Source organism: Scatophagus argus, chromosome 11, assembly GCF_020382885.2.
Source record: "Scatophagus argus isolate fScaArg1 chromosome 11, fScaArg1.pri, whole genome shotgun sequence".
NCBI classification, from domain to species: domain Eukaryota; kingdom Metazoa; phylum Chordata; class Actinopteri; family Scatophagidae; genus Scatophagus; species Scatophagus argus.
The window spans coordinates 9034835-9059263 of record NC_058503.1 but is presented as its reverse complement, the minus strand read 5'-3'; the positions used below and the strand labels follow the sequence as shown (position 1 = coordinate 9059263).

Here is a 24429-nt window from a genome sequence, read left to right as displayed (position 1 = left end):
TTCCGCAAAACATAGACATATCAATTATTTTTCTTTTGTAAAAATATTTAAATCAAATTAACAGTTTGGCCAATCATGACACGGATGACGCCACAATCTGAAAACTGCCTCCAATAGCAATAGATCAGGCAATGTTTTCTGGTTTGAACATACGATCATAAAGAGATGAAGCAAACAAATTAAAAAATAAACACCCCTTCTGGGCAATTTTGTGTAGTATTACTGTATACCCTTTTCATTCTTTGCCACTCTAATCTGCCTGGGAATAGGAAACGATGAGAATTGTAGTCTTTTCAAGCCATAAGGACGCCACTGCGCCGTAAGCGACACGGCGTGTAAAAACTACACTTCCCAGAACTCCCTTTGAGCCGTTTGACAGGCGGCAGTCCGAAGTCAGACGCTACTAGTATTTCACACTAACGATACAGTCTACCGCTAATAGAGTTGTTAGCTAACGTTAGGTGTTGTGTGAGGCCACGGGATGGGTGTATCAGATTTACAGTTTGATACAAATGCTGGTAAGTGGATAGATGGTTGTTCTGGTCAGACAGACAGTGGTGGTTCATTTTTAATAAATGGTAGCCGCCGCTAGTATATTTATTAGTTACTAGCTAACGTTTGCTAGCATGCATCACCCCAAAGTACTGCCGTTAGCTAATGTTACTAACGTGAAGTGTGTTAGGATGCAGACTAATGCATCATGTGCCAATATTCTGGCGCCAGCCTAAGAAATGATCTTGGAATAATGTTTAACGAACCTTAGATATCAAATCAACTTATTTTGTGCGTCGCTGATGTTCCGCAAGTTGTCTGTGTTGACTGTAAGATGCAAATCGTGGCGAAAGAAGCGATTAATTTGGCAGTATGTTTATTCGTTTCTTCTCTTGTTAGTCATCATGTTATAGTCAGCTTGCTTGCCCTCGGATGTCATTATATCAGCGGTAGCAGCTAACCTACGTGTGATGTAAACAGTTTTGCCAGTATGCAAAACAAGCGAACAAAGCTAGTGAAAGATTCTGTTGTTTAAAATGACCAACGTTAACATATATAATTTGTTACTTGGCAGATAAGCTATTTAGATGTGATTAAACAGAAGTAACTCTGGTTACAGTACAAAACGGGACACAGGTGCAGGGTTAAAGGACTATACTCTGGCGATTTAGTATTACACTTGATCTGTTTCGATGATGCAACTCAGTAGCATCACTAGTCTGGTAAATGCCCTAATTTATTCAGGCTCTCTGACCACAGTTTAGAATTTGAAGAATTTGAATTTTCAAGCAGCATAAATCAAGATAACGTCCATCACTGTAAAACTGGTGGTGTGTCTGCCCCAGTTTTACTGAGGGTGTCACTGTTGGTATGTTTAACTGCTTTAAGATCCTGTGTATTATGTAGCTATGGTGATGAGCAAAAAGACAGTTGTTGTGGTTTTCCAGTCTGCTCAGTCGCTACTGTCTTTACTCCCACAAGGACCTGTGGTGGATTTTTCAGCCCAGGGTATGCAAAAGCTGGATCCTAGTTTCACCTGCTCCGAGGACACTCATACTCTCATCTTGGATGGTAACCACATAATGAAACTGGACCATTTGGAACGGAGTCCAGGCCTTCAGCAAGTAATCAAACCTTTCAAACCCTTTGCTCAGTTTTTACCCGTTATTAACAGACTCATAGTGACTGAGTGATTTTGCTTTCTAATGCCTCTTGATAAGTTTTCACCTTTTTCTCTTTAGCTTTCTGTAGCCAGTAACCGTCTGGTGAGAATGATGGGTGTGTCTCGGCTAACAGAGTTGAGAGTCCTCAATCTTCCCAATAACAGTATTGGATACATCGAGGGGCTACGAGATCTTCCACATCTGGAGTGGCTCAATCTGTCTGGAAACAACATTAAGGTGGGGTAAAGAGCTATTGTCACATACAAATAAATCATATGTCATTTATTTACAGCCCCAATTCTGAAAAAGCTGGTACACTGTGTAAAGCATAAATAAACAGTTTTACAGAGAGTCTCAACTCTTTGGAATTGTGGTTGTTATTGCATAGCTGAAGCTTCTAGTTTCAGTCTGTATGTGAATATGCCATGTGTTTAACCTGCTGTACACTCCTTTGTGCAGGTCATTGAGCAACTCAGCAACTGTGTTTCTCTTCAACACCTGGATCTGTCGGACAATAACATATCTACCATTGGTGATTTGACTAAACTGGTGGCATTAAAGGTGAGAGCTGGAGTCTCTGACAAGAGAAATAAAAACTGTATAACGATGTGTGGTCACAGTGTCAGTTTTCTTTTATGTACCTTTGATTGATTTCTTTAATTGATTTTGCAGACACTTTTACTCCATGGAAACAGCATTACAACACTTCGTACTGTTCCTGCTCATCTGCCTGCCCATTTATCCATCCTTTCCCTGGCAGAAAATGAGATAAGGGATCTTAATGAAGTAATGACATTTTCCCTCACTTGGTACAGCAGCACCAATAACCATGTCCGTCATATGTAGGCTAATTATTATTATTAACTGACTTGCTCCTGATTATTTCCTAGGTGTCATACCTGGCTCCTCTTCACAGTTTGGAGCAGCTGTCCATTATGAACAACCCTTGTGTTATGGCGACCCCGTCGTTGCCTGGTTTTGATTATCGACCATATATCATGAGTTGGTGTCTGAGCCTAAAGGTCCTAGATGGCTATGTAGTGTCACAGAAAGAAGGGTATGTACATTCCTATCCTCTTACATGTTTGTAATTAAGATTAAGGTAGGAGTATTATGTAAATGTTTAAATATCTAATTTATGGTGTATAACTGTCACGATTACAGCCTCAAAGCAGAGTGGCTCTACAGTCAGGGAAAAGGGCGTTCATATCGACCAGGCCAGCACGTTCAGCTGGTCCAATATCTGGCCACTGTTTGCCCTCTGACGTCATCACCAGCCTTGGAGACAGCAGAAGATGCCAAACTGGAGAAGATCCTCAGTAAGCAGAGGTACATATCTCGCTTACAATTCTCATTATCATCCAGTACTGACTTTTCCTGTGGAAAATATTTGCTTGAATGACCTCATGTTTGAACTGACATTTTTGTCTTTCAGGTTTCACCAAAGACAGCTGTTAGAGGAGACCAGAGGAGGCTGTTTCAGCCCTCCTCGTCCAACTCAGCTGAATGTGGAGACCCACAGCAGTCCTTCACATGCAGTCCCACAGGGGGGAGCCAGAGACACAAAGAAAGTCAGCTCACCTGCAACAGCAGCTGCTCCATCCATCCGGGAGACGGGTAAGACAACTGCTTCGTCACTCTATTGGGCTGTTCCGGTGGACGTCATTATAATTTTCACAGTTTGTTCTCTTGACGTTTGTACAGAGCCAGTCATGCAGTTTAACACCTGGGTGAGCTGTGATTCTTCCCAGCCATCACTGCCGGTGGTTCGCAGCCCAAGGCACAGAGAGGAGCACATCTATTTGGAGGACGTGCAGACAGATGAGGACAAACTCAATGGCAGCATGCTTTCCTCCGAGTCCACCTTTCTCCCCTTCGTATCTGATCTGGAACCACAACTGACCCATTCTGACAGCGAGGATGAGACAGAAACATTTGAACCCGACTCCCTGGCTCTGAAGCGGCCAGCACTGCCCAGAAAGCACAACACAAATAGGACGTATCATTTTCCCCCTGGGGATAAGCAAGACAGGGGCCTTGAAGAAGAAGTTATTTCTGGTGCAGCCAAAACAGCTGGATCACTGGACGTCAGAGTTAGCACACCACAAAGTGATCCAGAAACATCCTCTGATTTTGTGAAAGCAGAGATGAAAGAAGCTCCCAAGCAGGATGAAGTTGGTACATGTGTTAGTAAACCAAGTTCAATGGAAGCAGACAAGGCAGCAGTTAAAATACAGTCATGGTGGAGGGGACAGCACACTCGGTGTTGTCACCCCATGGCCAGAGAGGTGCGTAGTGAAATCCGCCTGCGCAGGATGCAAGAACACATCCTCTTCTTGTCTGAAAAAATCAACAGGTAACTGACTAATACAGCTTTGTTTGTTTTACATTTTATATATACAATGAGAATGGTTGTACTTTGACAAATACCACATATGGTTGTGTTTCTATAAATATATATTTGCCAGTAGTTACAAAAGCTGAAAGTACTAATAGGAAAAAATGTAATTTGTGTGCAGGGTGCAGCAACAATATGAAGAAGAGAGGTTGCAAAGGCTGGTTCAAGAGGAAGCTGTAAAGTTTCTATGGAAACAGGTCAGTGATTAATCATTACTTCAATTACCTCACACTGAACACAGCTCAGTAGCTTTACTTAGCTAAATGCTAATTTAGCACAGTATGTCCACAGTGATCATGCTGAACATGCTGATGCTCGGTGGGTTTATTTTTTACCATGCTGACCATCTTACTTCAACATGATAGCATGCCAGCATTTGCTAATTAGTACTGAACTCAGCAGCTCTGACAGATTAAATTGTTGTTAGTTTTGCAGGTACTTGGTCATAAACCAAAGTATTAGACATATTGAAAAATTGCTCTGAAAGTTAGAGTGAAAGTGAAAGGATCATAATTTATTACAATTCATCCTGATGGGGGACTCAAATGTCTGAACTAAACTTCATGATAATCCATCCAATACTAAAGACGTGTCAACCCCATGTTGCAAGTCAGAGGATCACAAAAGTCATTAGAATTCATCCGCTGGGGCCCATGATTCTGTACATATTCAAATTTTACATGGCACACTTGGACCAAGTGTTAAGATGGCCGCCAGCCAAACAGACCGACACTCATACCCAAACGCTGCTAGAATGGCTAAAAATGTCTTAGATGTTCTGTGATCAGCTTTGCTGTAATCTGTGTGGCTGCTTCATTAGTTTGACACTTTTCCTGCATTCGCCTTGTAGCTCCAGTCTATGCAGCAGTGGAAGCAGTCCGTGGACCAGCAGCTGGCCTGCATTCCTCAGGATGTCACCCCTGCTCAGATCTCATCTCCCGGGTTACGTGAGCCTGCCCCGCCTGCTGCATCGAGCACGACAAACCCATCCAGCACAGACGTCTCCTTCCCAGACTCCGGCTTCCAGTCGACAATTGACCAGCAGGCAGCGCAGGAGGACAGCTTTCTGAGCAGCGGGACCGCAGACTCTCTGAAGACGGTGCGAGCACTGAGCCCTGTTTGTAGCGGCTTTGTTGCTGGTAGCGATGGCGTGGACAGCACAGACAGCAGCCTGCTGGAGCAGTACCTCTCCTCTGTACAGCAGAGGGAGGAGGAAGCTGAGGAGGTGATCAGTGATAGAACAGAAACACCACAGCCCTCCTCACCACCATCACCCAGTAAAACAGCACAGTCCAACTCCGACCCACAGAAGGCAGCAGACAACCAATGTGTGCAAAGAACAGAGGAAACCACTCCTGACCTCTGAGAGTCCACACCTAGTAGACACCTGTACAGAACTGTGGAGTGTATATAAATTGGCACTGATTGTGGGATTGAGATGCATTGCTCCCTCTAGAGACTTAGGGCATGTCTGACAAATGCATTTATGACCTCCAAGACAGGCTTAAAAACAATACCTTACTGTGAATGTAACTCAAGTTTTTTTATACTTCGGTATTTGCATCTGTTCGGTCATTTAACGGATACTTTCCACTCTGTGTAAAAGCAATGGCTGTGATGTATGAGGTAGTAGCAACTTTAAAGTGATTATTTTATGATGACAATACAGTGAGTAGGTTGCTGCCTCTACTGAAGACCAGACATGGTGTAAGACAATACCCACTAAACACATAGGATAAACTACAATTATTCACATTTGGAGTTGACATGTTAAATGTAGCACATTTGTAGTCACAGATATATACTACCAGTTTACATGTCTTTCCCATCTCAATAGCTGAAATGTTTCTACCAGCTTTAGATCACATCACCTGAAAATGTTGTAGCATCGTCTTGTTTGAAAATGTAAATAAATCTGCAATTATTTCCCAGTTATTGTTATATGGATTCAAATATTGGAACTTTTTAAGAGCCATGGTTGCAACTTACAGTTTCATTATAACCTTATTATATCTCGGTTTTCTGTTTTCAGTCTGTGAATGAGAAGAATGAGAGTATGCAGTGCTGGCAGTCATTCAGGATATTTATTACACCTGTACTTTTCATCTTTGACGAGTCTAATGTAAACAAGGTATATTGCTCAAAAGATGTATTTTTTTTGTCACCAGAGGGATTTATTAATGGGTGATGATTTTATTTCAGCACAGTAGAATCACCACAAGTCATAACCGGGGGAAACATTTTGGAAGGCACGGTGTTAAAATGAATATTCGTTTGCTGTTGCCAGGTCACTACAGCATAATAACAGCCGGAGGGGGTTGTACTTTCCAAATGTGAGCCAAAACAAACTCACAACAGTACACAGTAAAATAATTTGTTTTTGTTGGTCATAACTCACAAACTCAAACATTAGACATATATAATGTTTAAAATTCTTTTGTATGGATTCTCCTCAGCCTTAAAGGGCTCTCGTATGTTACTTTGAGTCGCTTCCTTATTTAGTTTAGGTTTTAAATTACTGACCACCAGAGGACGCAAAAAGACCCATCCACAAAGAAACCCACCCCCCACCCTGCTCCCATGTCTGTCCCATCATGATTACAGGGAGGGATTTGTCTCCTGTCCATGACAGTCCCTGAAATGCGGCCCCCAGCTGCTGCCGTAGCTCTTAGCACCGGCAGGCCGGCAGACTCCTCACCCTCATCCGGCGGTTTAACGGCCTGACATCCCGCTAATCCGTCGTCGTTATGAGTAAGTAAGGGAGCGCGTATCGCGAATACACCTGCACTGCCGCTGTTAACGTTAGCTTACGTGCTACGTTTGTAAAAAATAATAATGATGGAAATGTCTCCACCCATCCGCTTCTTTGTTGTTGACTATAGCGTCATTGCAGCCGTTCGTACGACGGAAACGACCGTTAAGTCTGCCCGTTGCTATCGGAAGATCCGCGTGTTATGTTTACACTCATAGCTGCCATTTTTGAAAGTAACTCTTATAGGAAGGAGCCGTAAGACGCATGTTTATGTTTCTGTGTGTTTATGTGTGTGTGTGTGTGTGTGTGATGAGGTGTGTATTATTACAGATGCATCAATGTGTACTTCACTTTACTTAACACATACACTGATAAGTTATGATACTGCATCAGCTGATTGTTGCTGTTATTATAGCTGAGTGCAGGTTGTCATAATGTATCAGAAACCCCATCAGTAAACGTGTAGTTTATAGCTGGTCAAGAGCATCCATAAGACACTTGAACTGATAATTAATGATAAATCAACCTTTGTAATGTTGAATGACCTAGATGTAGAGCGTCAGAAAACATTGTGATACTACAGGTATATTTTAGAGACAAATAAATGAAACGCTCAGATGAATACCTGCCTTTTTCTGTGACAGCCGTGATTTCATCTTTTGTCTTTACATGCACAGACAGAACAAGCCAGAGTTTTCCGTTTGTGCATTGTTCACGTTAACAGCGGCCATTTGTCTGCCTCAAGGGCCAAAGATGAAATGATGCCATCATCATCGTGGTGATAGCACAGAGGGGAACAAAGCCTGATCATGGGAGACGGAAGGAGGTCACCATGTGCCGAAATCTCTCCAAATGTGCCCTCATCTTCCTTGTCTTAGCCCTGTCTGGCCTCATCTTCCTGCTGCACAACATCCACACTGTGGAGGTGAGGAGAGAAGTGGGTTACATGTAGGTCTTAAGTGATACCTTTTCTCAGTTACAGTTTCTTTTTTACCTTTTAACAGCTAGCGGCTATGTGTATTTTTCATAGTGGTGACACTGCCTCTGTTATGTGTCTAAACTTGAGAAAGTTGGGTTAAACATGCAATAGTCGTATGCCCTTTATGCATTTCAGTCTGTCGTGTTATATATGTGGTCCCATCTTGCAGCACCTCTTTACTTGCCTCCCTTTCTCTTCAGCACTGGAACTGCCACACTATTTCAGCCCTCTACCAGCTCCAGAGCAGGATCCAGTCATCCTTAATCCCAGCGAATCTGCCAGCTTTTCATCACAACCACACCTTCTGTGCCCATCTGGGCCAGAAGCCCTCCCTTGAAGATGAACTGGAAGAGCGCTACCTGTTGGACTCTATCATCTGGCCTGAGCCTCCGCATCGCTCTACCCAAACTTCCCTGCGTCAGACGAGCGACCCCGTACACAGTCTGTTCACCATTCTTCCCACTAAGGGAGGAAGGGAGTGGCATGTGGGCGACCAGCTGGAGGCCCTCGTCCAAATGCATGACTTCCAGGGTCGTCCCAAGCACTACGGCGGGGATTTCCTTTTGGCCAGGCTGCACTCCCCGCAGCTTGGAGCAGGCGTAGCAGGTAAGGTGCTGGACCACAGGAATGGATTTTATTCTGCTCTGTTCCCGCTCCTCTGGGTTGGGTCCGCACAGGTTGAGATTACGCTGGTACACTCAAGTGAGGCCGTTGCTGTGCTGCGTCGGCTGAGGGAGGAACGGCCCGATCGAGTGTTTTTCAAGAGTCTGTTTCGCCTGGGCTTCCTGTCTGAGACCACAGTGTGCAACATGTGCCTGCCCCCTGATCAGCAGCCCCTGTGTAACTACACAGACCCTTACACAGGGGAACCCTGGTACTGCTACAAGCCCAAGGTGCTCAGCTGCGACACCAGGATCAACCATGCCAAAGGAGGCTATCTGAAACACCTCATCACCAACAGAGAAGCATTGCTCTTCCAGAGGTTTGTGCTATTATAGGATGAGTGAGATGTCTTCTCATGTGACATATTATTAAAGGCTAATTCAAATATTATCCTGTATATCAAAACCAGCAGTAGACTGGCATTGTAAATACTCATGAGCACTACCTTTCCACAGTCACTAATGAATGCATTATTTGCTCCTGTTAGAGTAACATTTGATAGCTGTTTTAGGACATTACCATTACTGACTTTTTGTAAACAAAAGGCTGTACGGTCGTTTGAGCTAAATGCTAACATCAGCACGCTAATTTTCTTACAGTGATAACATTTTACAGGTTATGTTTACCAGGGCCAGCATGTAAGCATACTAATATTTGCTTATCACACCAAAGCCAAAGAACAGCTGAGGCTGATGGCAGTGTGTTTAGTTTCACAGGTGAATAGTGTTGGACAAATTAAAGTCACAGGATCACCAAAGTTATTACAGCTCATACTGAGGGTACCTGAATGCACCACATTTCCTGGCTATTTTGAAAGATATTTGTCTTCAGTCTGGGCTTGAGCTGTAATGTATTTAGAGGCTAGTGGTTTAATTTTAGTCTTTTTTTCATGGGATTTGTTAACAGCAACACAACATCATCAGACTTGGCCTGATCATTTCTGTTTCTTTTGCCTTAGTGGTGTAAACATAAAGGTTCGCATACATGCTTCCGGTCCGGACAGAATCAATGTCCTGCCTCCCAGGAAAGGTGCAGTATACCTGCAAAATAGCATTTGTACTTTGTACAGCATGCCGCAGTACATTCATGCTTTGATTTAATACATTTAATTAATTTTGTCTGTATCATTCATCACTTTCTTTCAGATAAAACAGGGGTAGAAAGCAGCAGTATAAAACCACAACCTATTAATCTAGCAACATCCGGGTATTACTACGAGGACTTGTGGAGGCCATTAAGCGGCATTAAAGTGCGCCAGTTTAATGAATCATCTGCCGTCACTCAGTGTTTGAAGAACAAGGTGATCTACATGTACGGAGACTCTACCATCAGGCAGTGGTTCGAGCACCTCATTGCTTTTGTACCAGGTGAGTGTTCCTTCGGTCTCACAATCACTCTGCATGTTGCCAGCTATAACTTCCATTTATTCTGCCTTCCTCAGATTTAAAGGAGTTCAACCTGCACAGTCCTAAAAACGTGGGCCCTTTCATGGCGGTGGACAGCACCCATAATATTCTCTTGAAGTACCGCTGCCATGGTCCTCCCATCCGCTTCTCCACTGTCATGGCCAGTGAGTTGAGGTACATTTCAAATGAGCTGGACGGCCTCTCTGGGGGTCCCAACACTGTTGTGGCCCTCAGCATTTGGGCCCACTTCAGCACCTTTCCTGTGGACGTCTACATACGGCGGCTTCGTCACATTAGGCGAGCGCTGGTGCGGCTGCTGGACCGAGCGCCGGGGACAACCGTTGTGATCCGCTCGGCCAACCTCCAAGCCCTGGACCAGGAGGTGAGCCTGTACAACAGCGACTGGTTCTCCCTGCAGCTCGATGAGGTGCTCAGGTCCATGTTCAAGGGGCTGAATGTTCTGCTGGTGGATGCCTGGGAAATGACTTTAGCGCATCACTCTTCTCACGCCCTCCATCCACCTCCGGCCATCATCAAGAACATGATAGACATGTTTTTGTCTTACGTTTGCCCGGAGAAGAAAAAGAGCTAATGGGAGTAGAACCACAGTGCAGCTGCTGTTATTAAAGGAAACGGAGAAGTTTACTGCGTGAATGCGTCAACCAGCTCCTCAGTTCCCAACAGGCCAGCACTCTCCAAAGCTGCATACCTTATACATGCATACCATAAGTTCTCTCTTTACTGGGAGATTAGCCAGTCCTTCAGTAGTTATCCATGTTTACCTGCTTGTTATGTTTACTTCTGAATCCCAGGAAGAAATTTTTATTCTGAAAATGCCAAAGATTTTGGCTCAGTGATTGTAACGGTCCATCTGTTTTTGTTACCAAAGTGTTTTGTGTATAAGCAGTATTTTCATTTAAGGTAATTGTGTGTGTATATTTATTTCTTTGGTGGTTTTGCCAAAGCTGAAAGCTCAGTGAGTTCCTGTTTCTGTCTGTTCAGTGTTAAAAATGTGTTTTTATCCTGTGAGGTTTGTCACAAGCTGTCGACCGCAGAATGACAAATGAAATACAGCTTTCTTTGGTTTTCTGTGGCCACACACAACCACCACCTACATTGTTCTTACGTTACATTGTTCTTCAAATCTATTAGGTGTGTCCTGTTTAGTTTATGGTTTTAAATGTTATTTTAGGTGTTCACAGCACACTTTACAAACATCACTCTAAAATATTACAACAGACAAATTCACATAGCACTGCTTCATATGCTGGATAGCATACAGCTTTGCAGACATTTATAAACAGCAGCATTTTTGTATCACAAAAATTATTTTATATGTTCAGTATTAATTGGGGATATATTTATATATATATATAAATATATATATATATAACATATATATTTGTATGGTTGTTTGAGGGTTAATTTTAGATGATCCAATATTCTGTTCACACTCATATGTTCATGATGGGAAGACAGTGAGGTTGAAGTTTCAGGTCAGTGTGATACAAAGAGAAAATGTGCCTTTCTGTCTTTCTGTCTAATCCTTTTTGTCCCTGACAATGACCAGAGGCTGACTACTACGAGACTTACTGTAACATATAAGCAGAGCTGCTGTCATGTTAGCCAGTATTTGCCTGTTGTCAAATGTGTGCTTTTCTGACTATAATAAGCAGCGTGACTGTATTTGGAAGCCATTGTCATTTGCTCACTCAAACTGCAAATTATTCAAGCAGTAAAACGAGGTTTGAGAGTAAACTGGGCGATATATCTATATAGTATTATATGACTATGATACTTGTCAGTATTTAATCAGGGTGGTGATGCATTTTCTTATCATGCCTTTTTCTGATCTCAAAGCCTTCAGTACAGTTCAATAAACTAAACTGTAACAACTGCAGCATCTCGAGTCACTGATCAGTCCTGCGTGCTGTGAGTTAAATTCATTGGAGAAAATAAAAAAACACCCAGACGTCACGCAGTCACAGGCCTCAAGCTCATCTCCTACCCACTGAAGAGAGGTTTCCAGACAGAGTGAAACATGACCCTAATGCAAAGGAGTGCAACAGCTCTTATCTGATTAGTCAGACTGGACTGGCCTGAATAAGCCCAGACGCTGGCACACAAATGGATGCAACAGATTCATCTTTTTATCTTGCTTTGAATATTAACGCACCTCTGCTGATTTAATTGTTCGTGAGGTAATGAGTGATTGTAGGAATAAATATAGAAAATCACTGGGACGTTTTTGTTCACATTGTCCCTACTTTGTAGTTTGAACAGAGGAAAGGGAAAATAAAAAATGAAAGTATGATGTCACCTGCGAGTCTGAAGGACGGCAGCTTTACTCACACGCAGCCGTCGAGGTCTTTAGAGGAGCTGCTGCAGCTCAGACTGAGCGGCTGCAGCCCTCAGCCACATCTCATATCTGGTTTGATGTTGCTGAGTCGGTGATAGATGTTTGTCTGTTTCGTGTTGCAAATGCAAAAGATTTCAGGGGATTTTAAAAATTGTTGCTGGTCTCCTAAGGACAGATTAGATTATTACAGAAGACCAGCGGTGCAACCCAACTACATACATTTAGTGAAGTACTGTACTGCAGAACAGTTTTGAGGGACTTGTACTTTAACTTAGTGTTTTTTTATGCAATGTCAAACTTCTTAGCTGCATTTCAGAGGAAAATATCGTATTTATTTGACACCCACAGTTACTTGTAACTTTCTAGATGAAGAGTTAAAACATATGATAAACTTATAACCTGCAGTACATTGTAGGATTAAATATTTAAAGTGCTTACAAATATTTTTGTCTCACAGGAAAGCAGCGTCTCATTGGCATCTCTTGTGTTTAGTGTCAGCGTTCTCATCATGTGTTGGAAGGTTAAAGACTTTCTATGTGGCTTGTTTCACAAAAAGGCAAAGATGTCCAAAATATGACTACAAATTTTGCAGTAGAATTTAGCCTTTCATTTTCTTCTGTCCCATAATTTCATCAAACTTCAGATTTATATTGTGACCCTTTTAAATACTTGTGAAGTTTGACCTATATTATAAATACATGACCTTTACATGTAACAGATTACTGTTTACACTGATGTATTGGTATGAACACCTCTTCACTCTTCACTCCAGAAGGAGACAATACATTCTGTGAAAGTCTAGAAATAGAATTTGGCCAAAAATGTTTAGTAGATGACAGAGCAGCTGGTCTACAAGTGTGATTTTGGCTTTATGTTTGTTGCACGGTGGCAGTTCAGTGACCTACTTGCTCAATAGTGTTAAAATTTGTGAAAATGCCATTAAGCATTTAGCAAATGACACAAAGATATTACTGAAATGAATCCTTGCATGATGTAAAAGATATTAGTGCATCACCAGCTGAAAATGTATTCACAGGGAGGGCCACTCTCTCTTACACATTAAAGGAGAGGAAGTGGTGAGGATCCCATGTTACAGGTTCCTGAGCACGCTGAGGAAGACCAACCTGTCTGCAGAGCTGCTTAAGGCTTTCTTTTCAACTGCTGTGCTGTGTTACAGCACGGTATGCAAACTGCTCCTCTGAGAGGCATTAAAACATCTCAGAAGATCATTGGACTTCCCCTGCCCACACCAGATGACATCGTCAGCACACACTGCCTCAGCAGAGCCAACAGAATCAACGGAGATCAAACCCGCCCCTCCCATCATCTGTTCTCACTGCTGCCATAAAAGGCTGGATGTCTGGGCTGAAAAACAGCTTTTTCCCAAGAGCCATCATGGAACTAAACTAACATAAACATCGGTAACTCTGTTTCTGCTGCAATAAGATCCCATGCATACACCACTGCTCACCCATGGCTTGGCTTTGAAATGATCAAATGAGACGATGCAAAATGATGTAAAAGAACTTCAGAGAGATGTCACAAATGGCTCATTTTATCAACAATTTTATTCAAAAAGTTTCATGTTCCCTTTGAAAACTTCAAGCAAATCTCTCAGTACTAAAGCTTACAGGCTTCTCGTGTTCTCTAAAAGTAAAGGATACAGTCCATCAGTAACTTTGGCAAAAATACAACAACAGGCAGAGTTCTGTACAAACTAGAGGACAACACACACCGAGGATACAAAATCATCCCGATGGTGACTCTGAATCCTCCCATCAAGAATAACTGGTTCTCACAGGGAAACAGAAACAAAGATTCGGGGCTTAGTCTGGAGTCTGTTCAGTCCTGTGCGTGTGCAGATTGACAGGAGTGTAAAATATACAGAAGCAGCTGCAGGGATGAGCCAGATGTGCCTGACACATACAGAGGTTTTAACTCACAACACAGAGAAGTGATGTCCTGAGGCTATGCAGAAAGAGGCACAGAAAGTGTTTTTCTATTTTTTTTTTCAGTTTCAGAATGAGTCTTCTGTTCATTTGTGTCGAGACAAGAGGAAGAATTGTGCGTTACTGTGAGCCACTGCTTTGTTTTTAGTGCACCAGCTCTGAAACAGATTCGGAGTCACCGAGAGCTCTGAATGTTACAACGTCTCAGCTGGGAAATCTGGCGAAAGGAGTGTTGTTTAAATTGTAAAGTTTAAAGGTCGTGCTTGGGGTATCTGATATGATGCTGTTCTGTGGCTATAAAATATTTTACTCAATTAAGTGCAGAGAACTGATAAAACATTCACTAATAAAACTGATACTTAATACAGCACCAAAATAGAAACACATGACGACCACCGTCCATCTGAAAGGGAGACTTACTAACATTTATAAAGGAAAAAAGAAATGAACGAAAAAAAAAAACAACAAAAGCTCAACGGAGAGAATCATTGGCAACGTTTCTGTACGTGATGCCACCGCAGCATATTAAGTTTGGAGAGAGAGACATGACCAGCATCACACGTCCTGCACCTTCATGGCCTCCTCTGGCCAGCTGTATGTGTCCAGAGTGAAGGAGTCGTAATCAGGACTGTAGATGTGAGACAGCACGAACGCCTCCTTGTCTTTAGGCTCAGGGTACACAGAAGCGACGTTGTGTTTGTATGCATAGTTGACAATCTGGAAGAAAATGGAAACAGAAGGAAGAATGAATATCTGGTCACACACAGTCAGCTCACAGATCAATACCAATGCAGGCGTCACAGCTTGATGCCCTAAAAACAGTTTTTCTTCATTTCACATTGGAGATTTCCCAATATCTTTTCCTCTCAGTGCTCCTGTCACTGATTTAAAGTCTCATTTTGGCTCTTAATTATATCTGTGCTCCAATCAGGATTTAGATTTAGCAACATTTGCCAATCAAATCTGGTCAAACTACAGTCCTGAAAAAAATAATAATTAACATTAAATATTTACGATGAAACAAACAATTTGGCCTTGAATATTTAATGTTACTTTGAGAAAATGAAGTTATCAGGAGCTTTAACAAAGTCTGATTTAAAATATCTTCATTTTCCCTTTGGACATTAAGGCAAAATGTAATTAATTCAATTAATAGGATCTCTTAACAATATTTTAATGTAAGGAGAAAAAACAAACTTGTTTGGACCAACACTTCCAGTCACAAAGGTTACCCCAAAAACCACAAGAAGATCACCTTCAAAAAAAAACCAAACAAACAAAAAAAAAAAAACTAATTCTAGCTGAAAAACATTTAAGAAAATCAAAATGTTAACAGTTTCAAGCAGCAGGTGAAACTGGAGACATCAGTTTGTACAAAAAAGACACTTTAGGAGACACAGTTAATAGGATTTAGTTCATCAGGTTTTTACCTCCAGATGCAAATTATCACACAACAATATGGTCCCATAATATCTGGAATGTATCACTGAGTTCACGTATTCAATGGAAAGAGGAACAAGGGAAAGCTGCATGGAAAGATCACCCACCTTCACTGCAATTTTGAAGGATACCTCTCTGATGGTGCTGAGGGGAGGATACAGTCTTCCCTCAGCCAGATGCTCCTCTGTTACCATGTCAGATATCGCCTGAGGAACAATAGCACTGGTTTAATACAGAATTAAAGTGCAGTACAGACTGAGACATAAAGGGAAAGCAGCAATGAAGCACACCTTAATATAGTAACAGTAAGTGCGTAGGTGTCAGTTTCTGAAGCCATATCCTCACAAATACACATCAATGTGTCAGTAATATGTGGTAACTGCAGACAATAAATACCTCTGCTGTGGTGAGAAAGACATCGTCAGATATGTGGCGCACTCCACAGGCTATAACACCCAAAGCAACTCCAGGGAAGACGTAGGCATTGTTCCCTTGGCCAGGGTAGAAGGTACGTCCGTCAGCCATCACCACCTTGTCAAATGGACTTCCACTAGCAAAGATGCCCCGGCCCTGACAACAGAGGAGGAGGGGGAGGAGGATATGAGATGTGAGACAATTTACGTGATCGTTTTTAAAAAAGTTACAATGCACAATGTGAGTCATGTCAGACAGGGCAGGTTCTGATTTGTTTGTCTGATTTGGTTTGTTTGTTTTAAATTTCTTACCACTAGGGGGCAGTGGAGCAACTGGGATGTTTTCACATGTTCTGATTGTTTTATGGTCATGTTAAAAAGACCAGATTAGTTTCTACATTTAATGTTTCTGGGAAACTCTTATCCAGCCTCAAAATGTCTTGTGCAAAGTTTCCTGATGTGCTGATGTGAAAAAAAACCCCAAAAACCCGCTGATGAATTCCACATGAACAGAACAGTTTGGGGCGGTAATGTGCCATAAAAAGACAGCAATGTATCAATAAATGCATAAAAGCAATGCAGATTTTCAAAAACATGAAAAAAAATTGTATTCGGTTCGATATGTGTTTAGCTGTATTGTTAGGTCTCGGACATACACACGAGAGAACATCTGTAACTCGAGAGTGCACCTCAGACCCGACACATCCTAAATACAGCACCTGTCCCTGTATGCACCGCAGGTTACAGGTGTTGTATACAGTGAGGCTGATCATTACCTCTGTGAGCTTGTAGCACTGCTCTGCCGTGCACTCCGCCTTGCTGGTAGGATTGCTCAGGGCAAAGATGACTGGCCTCTCATTGAAGGATGCCATGTCTTTGATAATCTTCTCAGTAAATGCTCCTGCAATAGCTGCCACACCTTCGCGTCCAGGAAACAGAGCAGAGGGAGAATCCATCGGTTTTTCAACGAGGCAAAGTGAACAGTGGTGCCATTTGCAAGATTTGGAACGAAGGGACCAAATTAAATCGAAATTGTTGTTTTTGACCAAGCAACTATGGATCAGTTTCTACTTGTAATTACATTCTAATTATTTCTTGCTTAATCTTAGAGGGCGTTCACTCATCATGTTATCACAGTAGTGTCTGAGACATTAGATTAAAGAAACTGATTGAATTAGTTGATTTGCCGAGAGAAGCTGGAAGCAAAAAGCATCACCTTTAATAGGTTTCTTTGTTTTTCCACAACTGATCAGGGATTACTGTATCAGAGATGGATGAAACAAACAATGTGGGTTATAAAGGGCTTTTAAAACATTAAAAACTGTAATGTTCTTTCAGGGATATTTCAGGATGTTTATTCCTACAAAGTCTCCAGGAAACCCACCCACTTTCCTCCTGACCCGACAGGTAGACTCACCTATGATTGCAGTGGGTTTTATGGTGTGCACCACCTCCTCCAGGGTCTTCAGGTGCGGGTGCTCATGAGCAAACTCCTCCTTCTCGTGGTTAAGATGGCTTCTGCCCTAAATTTGTGCAAAAATGTTTTTCAAAAATTTACATGATGCCGTCACATACGAGGAGACTGAGCCCGTGACGGACACACTCGTTACCTTTACAATGAGACCTTTTGAGTCCACCATCCAGATTTTCTTGGCAGCTTCTTCTCTAGTAAGTCCCTCTTTAGCCATGGCCATTATAAGCAGGTGAGCAATACCCAGAGCAGCCTGAAGACAAAAGAGGATAACTCTCTGTCATTTCTTCTTCCTCGGCTACTTTTAAATTGTGTCATCACACCAGAGGTGCAGTCTCACCTCGTACGTATTAAGGACAGTTATTTTTATTTCAGAAAAGAGTAAAATCGCAGTGAGCAAATCTCCTCACCTCGCCTGCCCCCTGGAAAACAAACGTGTGGTCTAAGAGTTTGTTCTTGGTGATCTTAAGAGCTGCCAAGATCCCGGCAACAGCCACTGAGGCCGTGCCTGAGAGGAAAAGAAAACACGTGTGAGAACCGGGATAATTCACTGAAGCTAGCGGCTTTAAAATGGTAGCACTGCAAGTCACATTTCATGGTGAAGTGATGTCTAGAACGCTTACTCGTCTTACTGACTGCATACGTGTACCAGTTGTAAAAACCTCAAACAAAGACTAATACTTTTTATTTTTTCCCTTGCGGTTAGGGCACCGGCTGAGTCATGCGAGTGTTTCAGTACCTTGGATGTCATCGTTGAAGGTGCAGTATCGACTCCTGTACTTGTTGAGGATGCGAAAGGCGTTGCTGTTAGCGAAATCCTCAAACTGTATCAGACAGTTCATCCCGTACCTGCAGGAGGGCAGAGCTGAAAAGTCAGACAAGAGGATCACTTGCACGTTCTTTTATTGCATTCGTGTTTCTCCTCACTTGTCCGTCACTGCCTGCATGAACTCGTCGACCAGCTCGTCGTATTCCTTTCCTCGGATTCTCTTGTGCTTCAGTCCGATGTACAGGGGGTCATCGAGGAGTGTCTGCACCACACACAAAAAAAATCATCATCATTCAGTCAGTCAATAAGAGACAACTTTCTGCTGTTTCTGTTTCGGGTTTTGAACCTCATCATTCGTGCGAATAGGTAAATAATTTCAAAGTCACATCAGTAGTTCTATAAACTTGGCTGATATTTATATGGTAACAGCTGATAAAAGGCTGATAAGAAATGCAGCACCAGCTCATAAAAACTTACTCCTGCAGCTCTGCAATCATACACACCTGGTTGTCAGTGCCAACATCCAGCAGCACAGGGAGACACTGCTGAGGCCGAACGCCACCGCAGGCTGTGTAAAGCGCCAGCTTCCCCACAGGAATGCCCATACCATAGCTTCCCAGGTCACCCAGGCCGAGGATACGCTCCCCGTCCGTCACCACAATGGCCTGTACGGAGGACACATATTAGCAAAGTTTGTAAGAGTGTGTGTGTGTATGTATGTGTGCATGGAGTGGGTACCTTTATGTCTTCTTCAGGCCAGGAGTTGAGCATGGTGGCGATGTGGCCTCTGTCGTGGATGGTGATGAAGAGTCCTCTGTAAACAAGTAGGTTTCAATTAAAAGGCAGCAGTTTGTCTGATTTGATGATTCAGCTTTTTAGATGAGTTTCCTGCCCGCCACCGGCTTTCACTCGCCGCACTCAGTCACCTCCATCAGAAAAATCAGCCAGAGACTCGAAACTTGCCTGAGAAAGATGGTTCATCACACTGATTATAGGAGGCCTTAATAAACCAGAATATGAGATTAAAACTAAAATGAACAATTACTGAAACTAATTCAAAAGTATAACAGAAAAATCAAAACTTGACACTCTAAAGTCAGTTAGCAAATAATAAAATGTTTAAAGGTGATTCAGTCTATTCTCTGTCATGGTGTGGCAATCAGAATGTAGCTCAGATTAAACAACTGCGATCATCGTTAGCGAGACAGTTTTAAATCTAAACAAGTTTAACTGGCTGAGGTGAAATAAAAGGAAACTGAGCTCTTGACTGGGAGACGGCGGCTGTCGGGTGTTGATGTCATGATAAAGGGCCTTCATAGAGAGCATTCAAGTGAGAGAGTCGTGTGAGAATGAAGTAACAGTGACAGTGCTAACATCATAGTGGACTGTGGCGGCGGCTGTGCGGCGGCAGTGAGTGATCTCACCGTGGTCTCCTGAAGGCCAGTCCATACTGCTGACAGGCCAGGCCGACAGTGGGAGTGTACACTATGGGCATGAACTCCTCGATGTCAGAGGTCAGCAAACGGTAGAACAACTTCTCGTTCCTGTCCTGCAGCGTCATCAGCAGGATGTACCTGAGAGAGACAGAAAGAGACGTCAAAACTCTGTTTTAGCCAACTGAAACATCTCCTCTGAGTCACTGTGTCATTGTGACCATACTATAAACATCTCTGCCAGATTATCATCAGTGCCAAATGCTTAAAAACAATTCCAAGCTGCATGTCAGGACCAATAACATGTTTAGCTTTACTAGCAGTGTGGCTAGATGACAATGTTGGCTGGTCCACCACTTTGACTGTAATATCTTAACAACTATTTGATGAATTTGTGTCAAATTTAATAAAAGGCATTCATGTTTCATTTGAACCAAGACATCAGCATGTTACCATCATCACTGTGTACAGCTTAGCATGCCAATGTGAGCATTTATCTCAAAGCACCACTGTGCTGATGTACAGCCTCACAAAGATGTCATATACAAGGATTTTACCAGCCCTTTTTGGGCATTTTGTTTTCATTAGACAGCTCACAGAGTAAATATAGAAAGGAAACATGAGGAGAAAAAATAATGAGCCACGGAAGCTGAGGCTGTATGGGGTGTGTCTCAGCTGTTAGGCAACTGGATGCACCTTTAAAAGCCTTCGATAAAGTAATCACATGATGAACGACGAAAACAACAGTTGACGGCGCACCAGCCTGCTACAGAAGATGTGGCCAAACAAGTGAGACAGCATTGATAAGGACCGTTCTCACTGCAGCACTTCAGTGTGCTTTATCGTAAATGTGTAAGCCCGTCCCCTCACTTGTCCAGAGGATTGGTGCGTGTTTCGTAGCTCTTCATGACACGCAGCACTTGCACATCCTGAGAAAGGAAGCAGGGGGGCAGCAGGCCGTGGATGCCCAGTTGTAAGCGCTCCTCCAGGGTGAATGCCATTCCCTGCAGCATGGAAAAAGAGCAGTTATACAACACAAGTCCTGAACGAGTTTCCACAAGGGTGAGGTCCACAAACAAAATATTCACTCCAGACCACAGTGACTCATGTATTAGTCATCACTGTACTTATGACTCATACCCAAGGCCAAACACAGTCGTCTTTTTGATTCACTGTGAATTAGAGACCCTTTTTGCATGCAATCACTGGTAAAGAAAGACAAAATAAAGCACCAGTGAAGTGTGCTGCAACTGTTTTGGTAACAGCAGTGAACAACATGAGGCTGAGCTTTTATTCTGGTAAGCAGCCTTGCACCCGTCTGTCTTCTGGTTTTGGTTAGTGCTGCTCCTCTGTCTCTGTGTTGGCAGGCTTCCCACAGAGTGATTGGAGGGGAGCGTGAGGTTTAATCTATTTATTCTGTCCAATAGTGTGGGGAGCCTGCACTCACTCCCCTGACAGCTCCACTTCTCTTTCCTACTCTGCTGCTTTATCGCTCTCGACATTTCCTCTGAATTCTTGCACGACAGAGGAAACACTGACTAACATGGCAAATAAACTGTGGCTCTGTGGATTTACTAAATCAGTAAATTATTCATGTTGGAGTCCAGTGTGAAAGGTGATAGTGGGTTTTTGGGTTGCTGACAGCACCCTCATCTTGCAATCATTACATCTACAGTTGGTCCACACACACACACACTGCATGCTTTCCCACTGCAGAGTATTTTGATGCTCAGCTGAATAACTGTTGAACAACACTGTAGTGTATAGCTATGCCTTACATACTGGATAGCTACAAACAACAGCCTGCACAACAAAAGATAACCCTGCCTGCTGGAGGTCATTAAAAGCAGATACACTGTTGGCTTAAATAGCACACTGGATTAACACCAGCCAAGAAGAGAGAATGTCAGTGTGCAGGGCAACCTTTCAGAAACCAGTCAAACACCACAAGTGTGGATGGAAAACTTTTTGCACGGAAATCCTGATGACAAGAGTGTCGGCGTAACTGTGAATGTGGCCGAAGAGAAAGTGACAGATTAACAGAGTTAAGAGCAAGCGAGCACGTAAAGGGGTACTAAAGTAAACCAATTAAGGTGACACTCCTAACCAGCAAAGGTGATTAAGCCAGCTTACGTGCTATCTCTCAGCACACAAGTAGACAAAGAGAGAAAAACCAAAGGTGGATGTGAGAGATCCAGACTGTAAAATTAATCTTTTAAAATGACTCCAGTAAAAGCTTTATCGGAGGGTATCTTCATCATCAAAGAGGAGAGGATTAATTTATATGGTTATGAGCTGATTGCGTTTGACATTCGAGAGGCCAGTGGAACGAGACAGCACAAAGAAAGAGGTTAGCAAACAGGTGCAGAAATGTGGTCTTCCTCAGTACACACTTTGCAAATATCCAGTGGAGCTGCTCAGTCTCAATCGACATTACAACAAACACTGCATGATTGTGACAAAATGTGTGGGAATGTGAAGAGAAGGTCAAACAAGCAGTTACTTTAACTGCACAGGAAAGTGTGAAGGTTTTGTAATCATTAAGTTTAAAATGAACAACTTCGCGTCAGGTTGAATAAAAGTTAAGGCATGAACTTTTACTTTTTATCAAAAGACAATTTCTTTTCAGCTCAGTACGGCTTAACTTGCTGTTTCCACTGAACTGACCTGTGAGTCAACATGTAACTGCTGACTGGGCATCAGCAGAGGAAGGAACTGTGACCGACCTCCTATCAACCAAAATCAAAGCAATAAACTCTGCTAAAGTGTCAGCGTCTGTTCTTCTGTCCTCATAGAGCTACCGAGGCGGAAAAATGATTTTCTGTTTCCCATGAGACTGGAAAAACAAACTGCAGTAAAACTACTGTTGAGTCAAAAAAATTACAAGGAACTCCACATTAAGACTGCAGAAGCACTGACATTATTCTGTGCTTATGTGGTGCTAATATCACACTCTGAAATCAATATGAAATAAATCATAATTAAGAATCTTATAGATTCTTATTTGTAAGACACAGGGGCAGAGTGGGACAGACACATGAAAGGCAGGGGGGCACCTCCACAGCTGGGGGTTTAACCACTCAGCCATCTCACTAAGGTAGGAGCTGTAGCATTCATGGGGCACTGCTGTGCTGCCACATGCTACTAACATGGCGCTCTCTGCTCATGCATGTTCCACCACCATACAACATGATATGCGGGACAGAATGTTATCTGTAGACACAGTCATGTAAACATGCCACTGACGAAAGCCTTTGCTTCGAGACACATTTTATAAACAGGGATGCTGAGTGTTATATTTGTTTAACAGTAAATTAATTATTGTACTCGTGGTGATAACAGATTATATCTGTTTAAGTGCCTTTAGGTCCCTCACTCATTAGGAATGATCACTGACTAATCGTTATCAACTATTAACATAAAATACTGACAATTTGCTGTTGTTATCGGAGCTCAAATATATTTTTTTTTTGGTCTTTCATAATAATAAACGGAATATCTTTAGGTTTTGGACATTTGGTCAGACAAAACAACACAACTGAAGATTCACTGGGTATTTGCGATGTGCATTTTGATCAGCTGATTAAAGAATAATTAAAATAACTGTTAGCTACAGTCCATATAATAAAACGTAAATAAAATGCAATTATCTTCTGCTGTGCTGAGTTCATGTGCAACATAACGTCCTCACATGTACGTTAAAGGTAAGCTCACAGCCTCGCCTCACCTGAGGAGGACCTTTTGTTGAACCAGTGTCTTATATAACGGGGCACCGGGGACATGAGAGCGCTCACCTTGTTCAGGTGCGGGTTTCTGGTGATGTCGTAGCCCCGCTTCTTGGTGCTGACGCTGCGCTTTTGGTTCGCCCCGGAGTGGCAGACACGCACAGACTGGAGACAGGCCGCCAATCGGGCAGCAGGGTGACCCGGCGCACCGGCGAAGACCCTCATCCCACCGGCCCTGCACAGGGACAATGCTGCTCTTCCTGGGAGGGAGTTCATGCTGCCTGCAGATAACCGGGGAGCAAAAAACAAAAACAAAAACAAAAAAACAAAAACACAACACACACACAGTGAGTCTCGGTCAACCCCTGATTGTGGCCCAAGTCACCTTCCAGGTCAAAGACAAGAACGCACGACCTAGAAACGCCAGACATACCAAGAATAGTCGTTACAGTATACTAGTTTGGCGGCTCTGCACTCTTGTAAACAACTTGCTTCAAGCGCGAAGAGTGAATCTGAACCATTAGCTTCACACAGACGGGTCGCTTTGTCGGCGACAGACAATACGGCGGTCATAGCAGCCATTCATTTTACTGAATAAAAATGCAGTTCGTTACAGTGGTACTTCAGAAAGGATTCAGTGGTGGAGGCTGAACCCCCAGCCGATCTGTTAGCGTGTTCATGTAAAAAATTCTGCTGTGTGCGTTTGCATCAGCTCAGCGAGCTATTGTTAGCTGCCTGCTCCTTTTATGATAATTAGTGTTTTCTTTATGGGAGAACCTGTGCAGCTGCCAATGCTAGCGATCGCTAAGCAAATATTCAGTTAGCCTTACCTGAAAACGATGTGAATCTGTTGTGCCTCTGACTTCAATATTCATGGGAGGCGCTAATTTAGCCTGTTAACGATGGCTGTTATCAGTGGATGTTGTGGAGGATAGACAGCTAACAGCTGATTCAGGATCCACTAATATTGACACTTTTACTTCCTCAGCTGGTCGGCCTCCACGCGCACTGGAGCCA

The 24429-nt window shown here is 42.8% G+C and overlaps 3 protein-coding genes across 4 annotated transcripts; 2 read left to right on the top strand and 1 right to left on the bottom strand.

The window, feature by feature from the left end:
- Positions 1–348: 348 nt before the first annotated feature.
- On the top strand, positions 349–5948 carry cep97 (centrosomal protein 97). The gene is made up of 11 exons (XM_046403582.1): positions 349–518; positions 1474–1616; positions 1734–1892; positions 2115–2216; positions 2328–2441; positions 2546–2712; positions 2820–2984; positions 3091–3272; positions 3360–4011; positions 4175–4250; positions 4904–5948. Exons 1-11 carry the CDS (start codon positions 482–484, stop codon positions 5417–5419), a joined length of 2313 nt encoding a protein of 770 aa, XP_046259538.1. The 5' UTR covers positions 349–481; the 3' UTR covers positions 5420–5948.
- Positions 5949–6111: 163 nt separating this feature from the next.
- Positions 6112–11753, top strand: nxpe3 (neurexophilin and PC-esterase domain family, member 3). 2 transcript variants are annotated; one of them, XM_046403583.1, is made up of 6 exons: positions 6112–6804; positions 7551–7730; positions 7985–8766; positions 9406–9476; positions 9593–9814; positions 9889–11753. In XM_046403583.1, the coding sequence occupies exons 2-6, from the start codon at positions 7638–7640 to the stop codon at positions 10443–10445; spliced, it is 1725 nt and encodes a 574-aa protein (XP_046259539.1). In that variant the 5' UTR covers positions 6112–6804; positions 7551–7637; the 3' UTR covers positions 10446–11753. The 2 variants fall into 2 exon arrangements, with proteins under 2 accessions (XP_046259539.1, XP_046259540.1); XM_046403584.1 differs by lacking the exon at positions 6112–6804 and adding an exon at positions 6865–7060.
- Positions 11754–13762: 2009 nt separating this feature from the next.
- On the bottom strand, positions 13763–24418 carry me3 (malic enzyme 3, NADP(+)-dependent, mitochondrial). Its single transcript, XM_046404680.1, has 15 exons — positions 24243–24418; positions 23482–23693; positions 20558–20691; positions 19679–19828; positions 18993–19068; positions 18758–18919; positions 18413–18516; positions 18225–18334; positions 17896–17993; positions 17625–17738; positions 17432–17537; positions 16791–16933; positions 15998–16171; positions 15709–15807; positions 13763–14878 (listed from the first exon to the last, which is right to left on the bottom strand). Exons 2-15 carry the CDS (start codon positions 23686–23688, stop codon positions 14717–14719), a joined length of 1839 nt encoding a protein of 612 aa, XP_046260636.1. The 5' UTR covers positions 23689–23693; positions 24243–24418; the 3' UTR covers positions 13763–14716.
- Between the last annotated feature and the right edge of the window lie 11 nt (positions 24419–24429).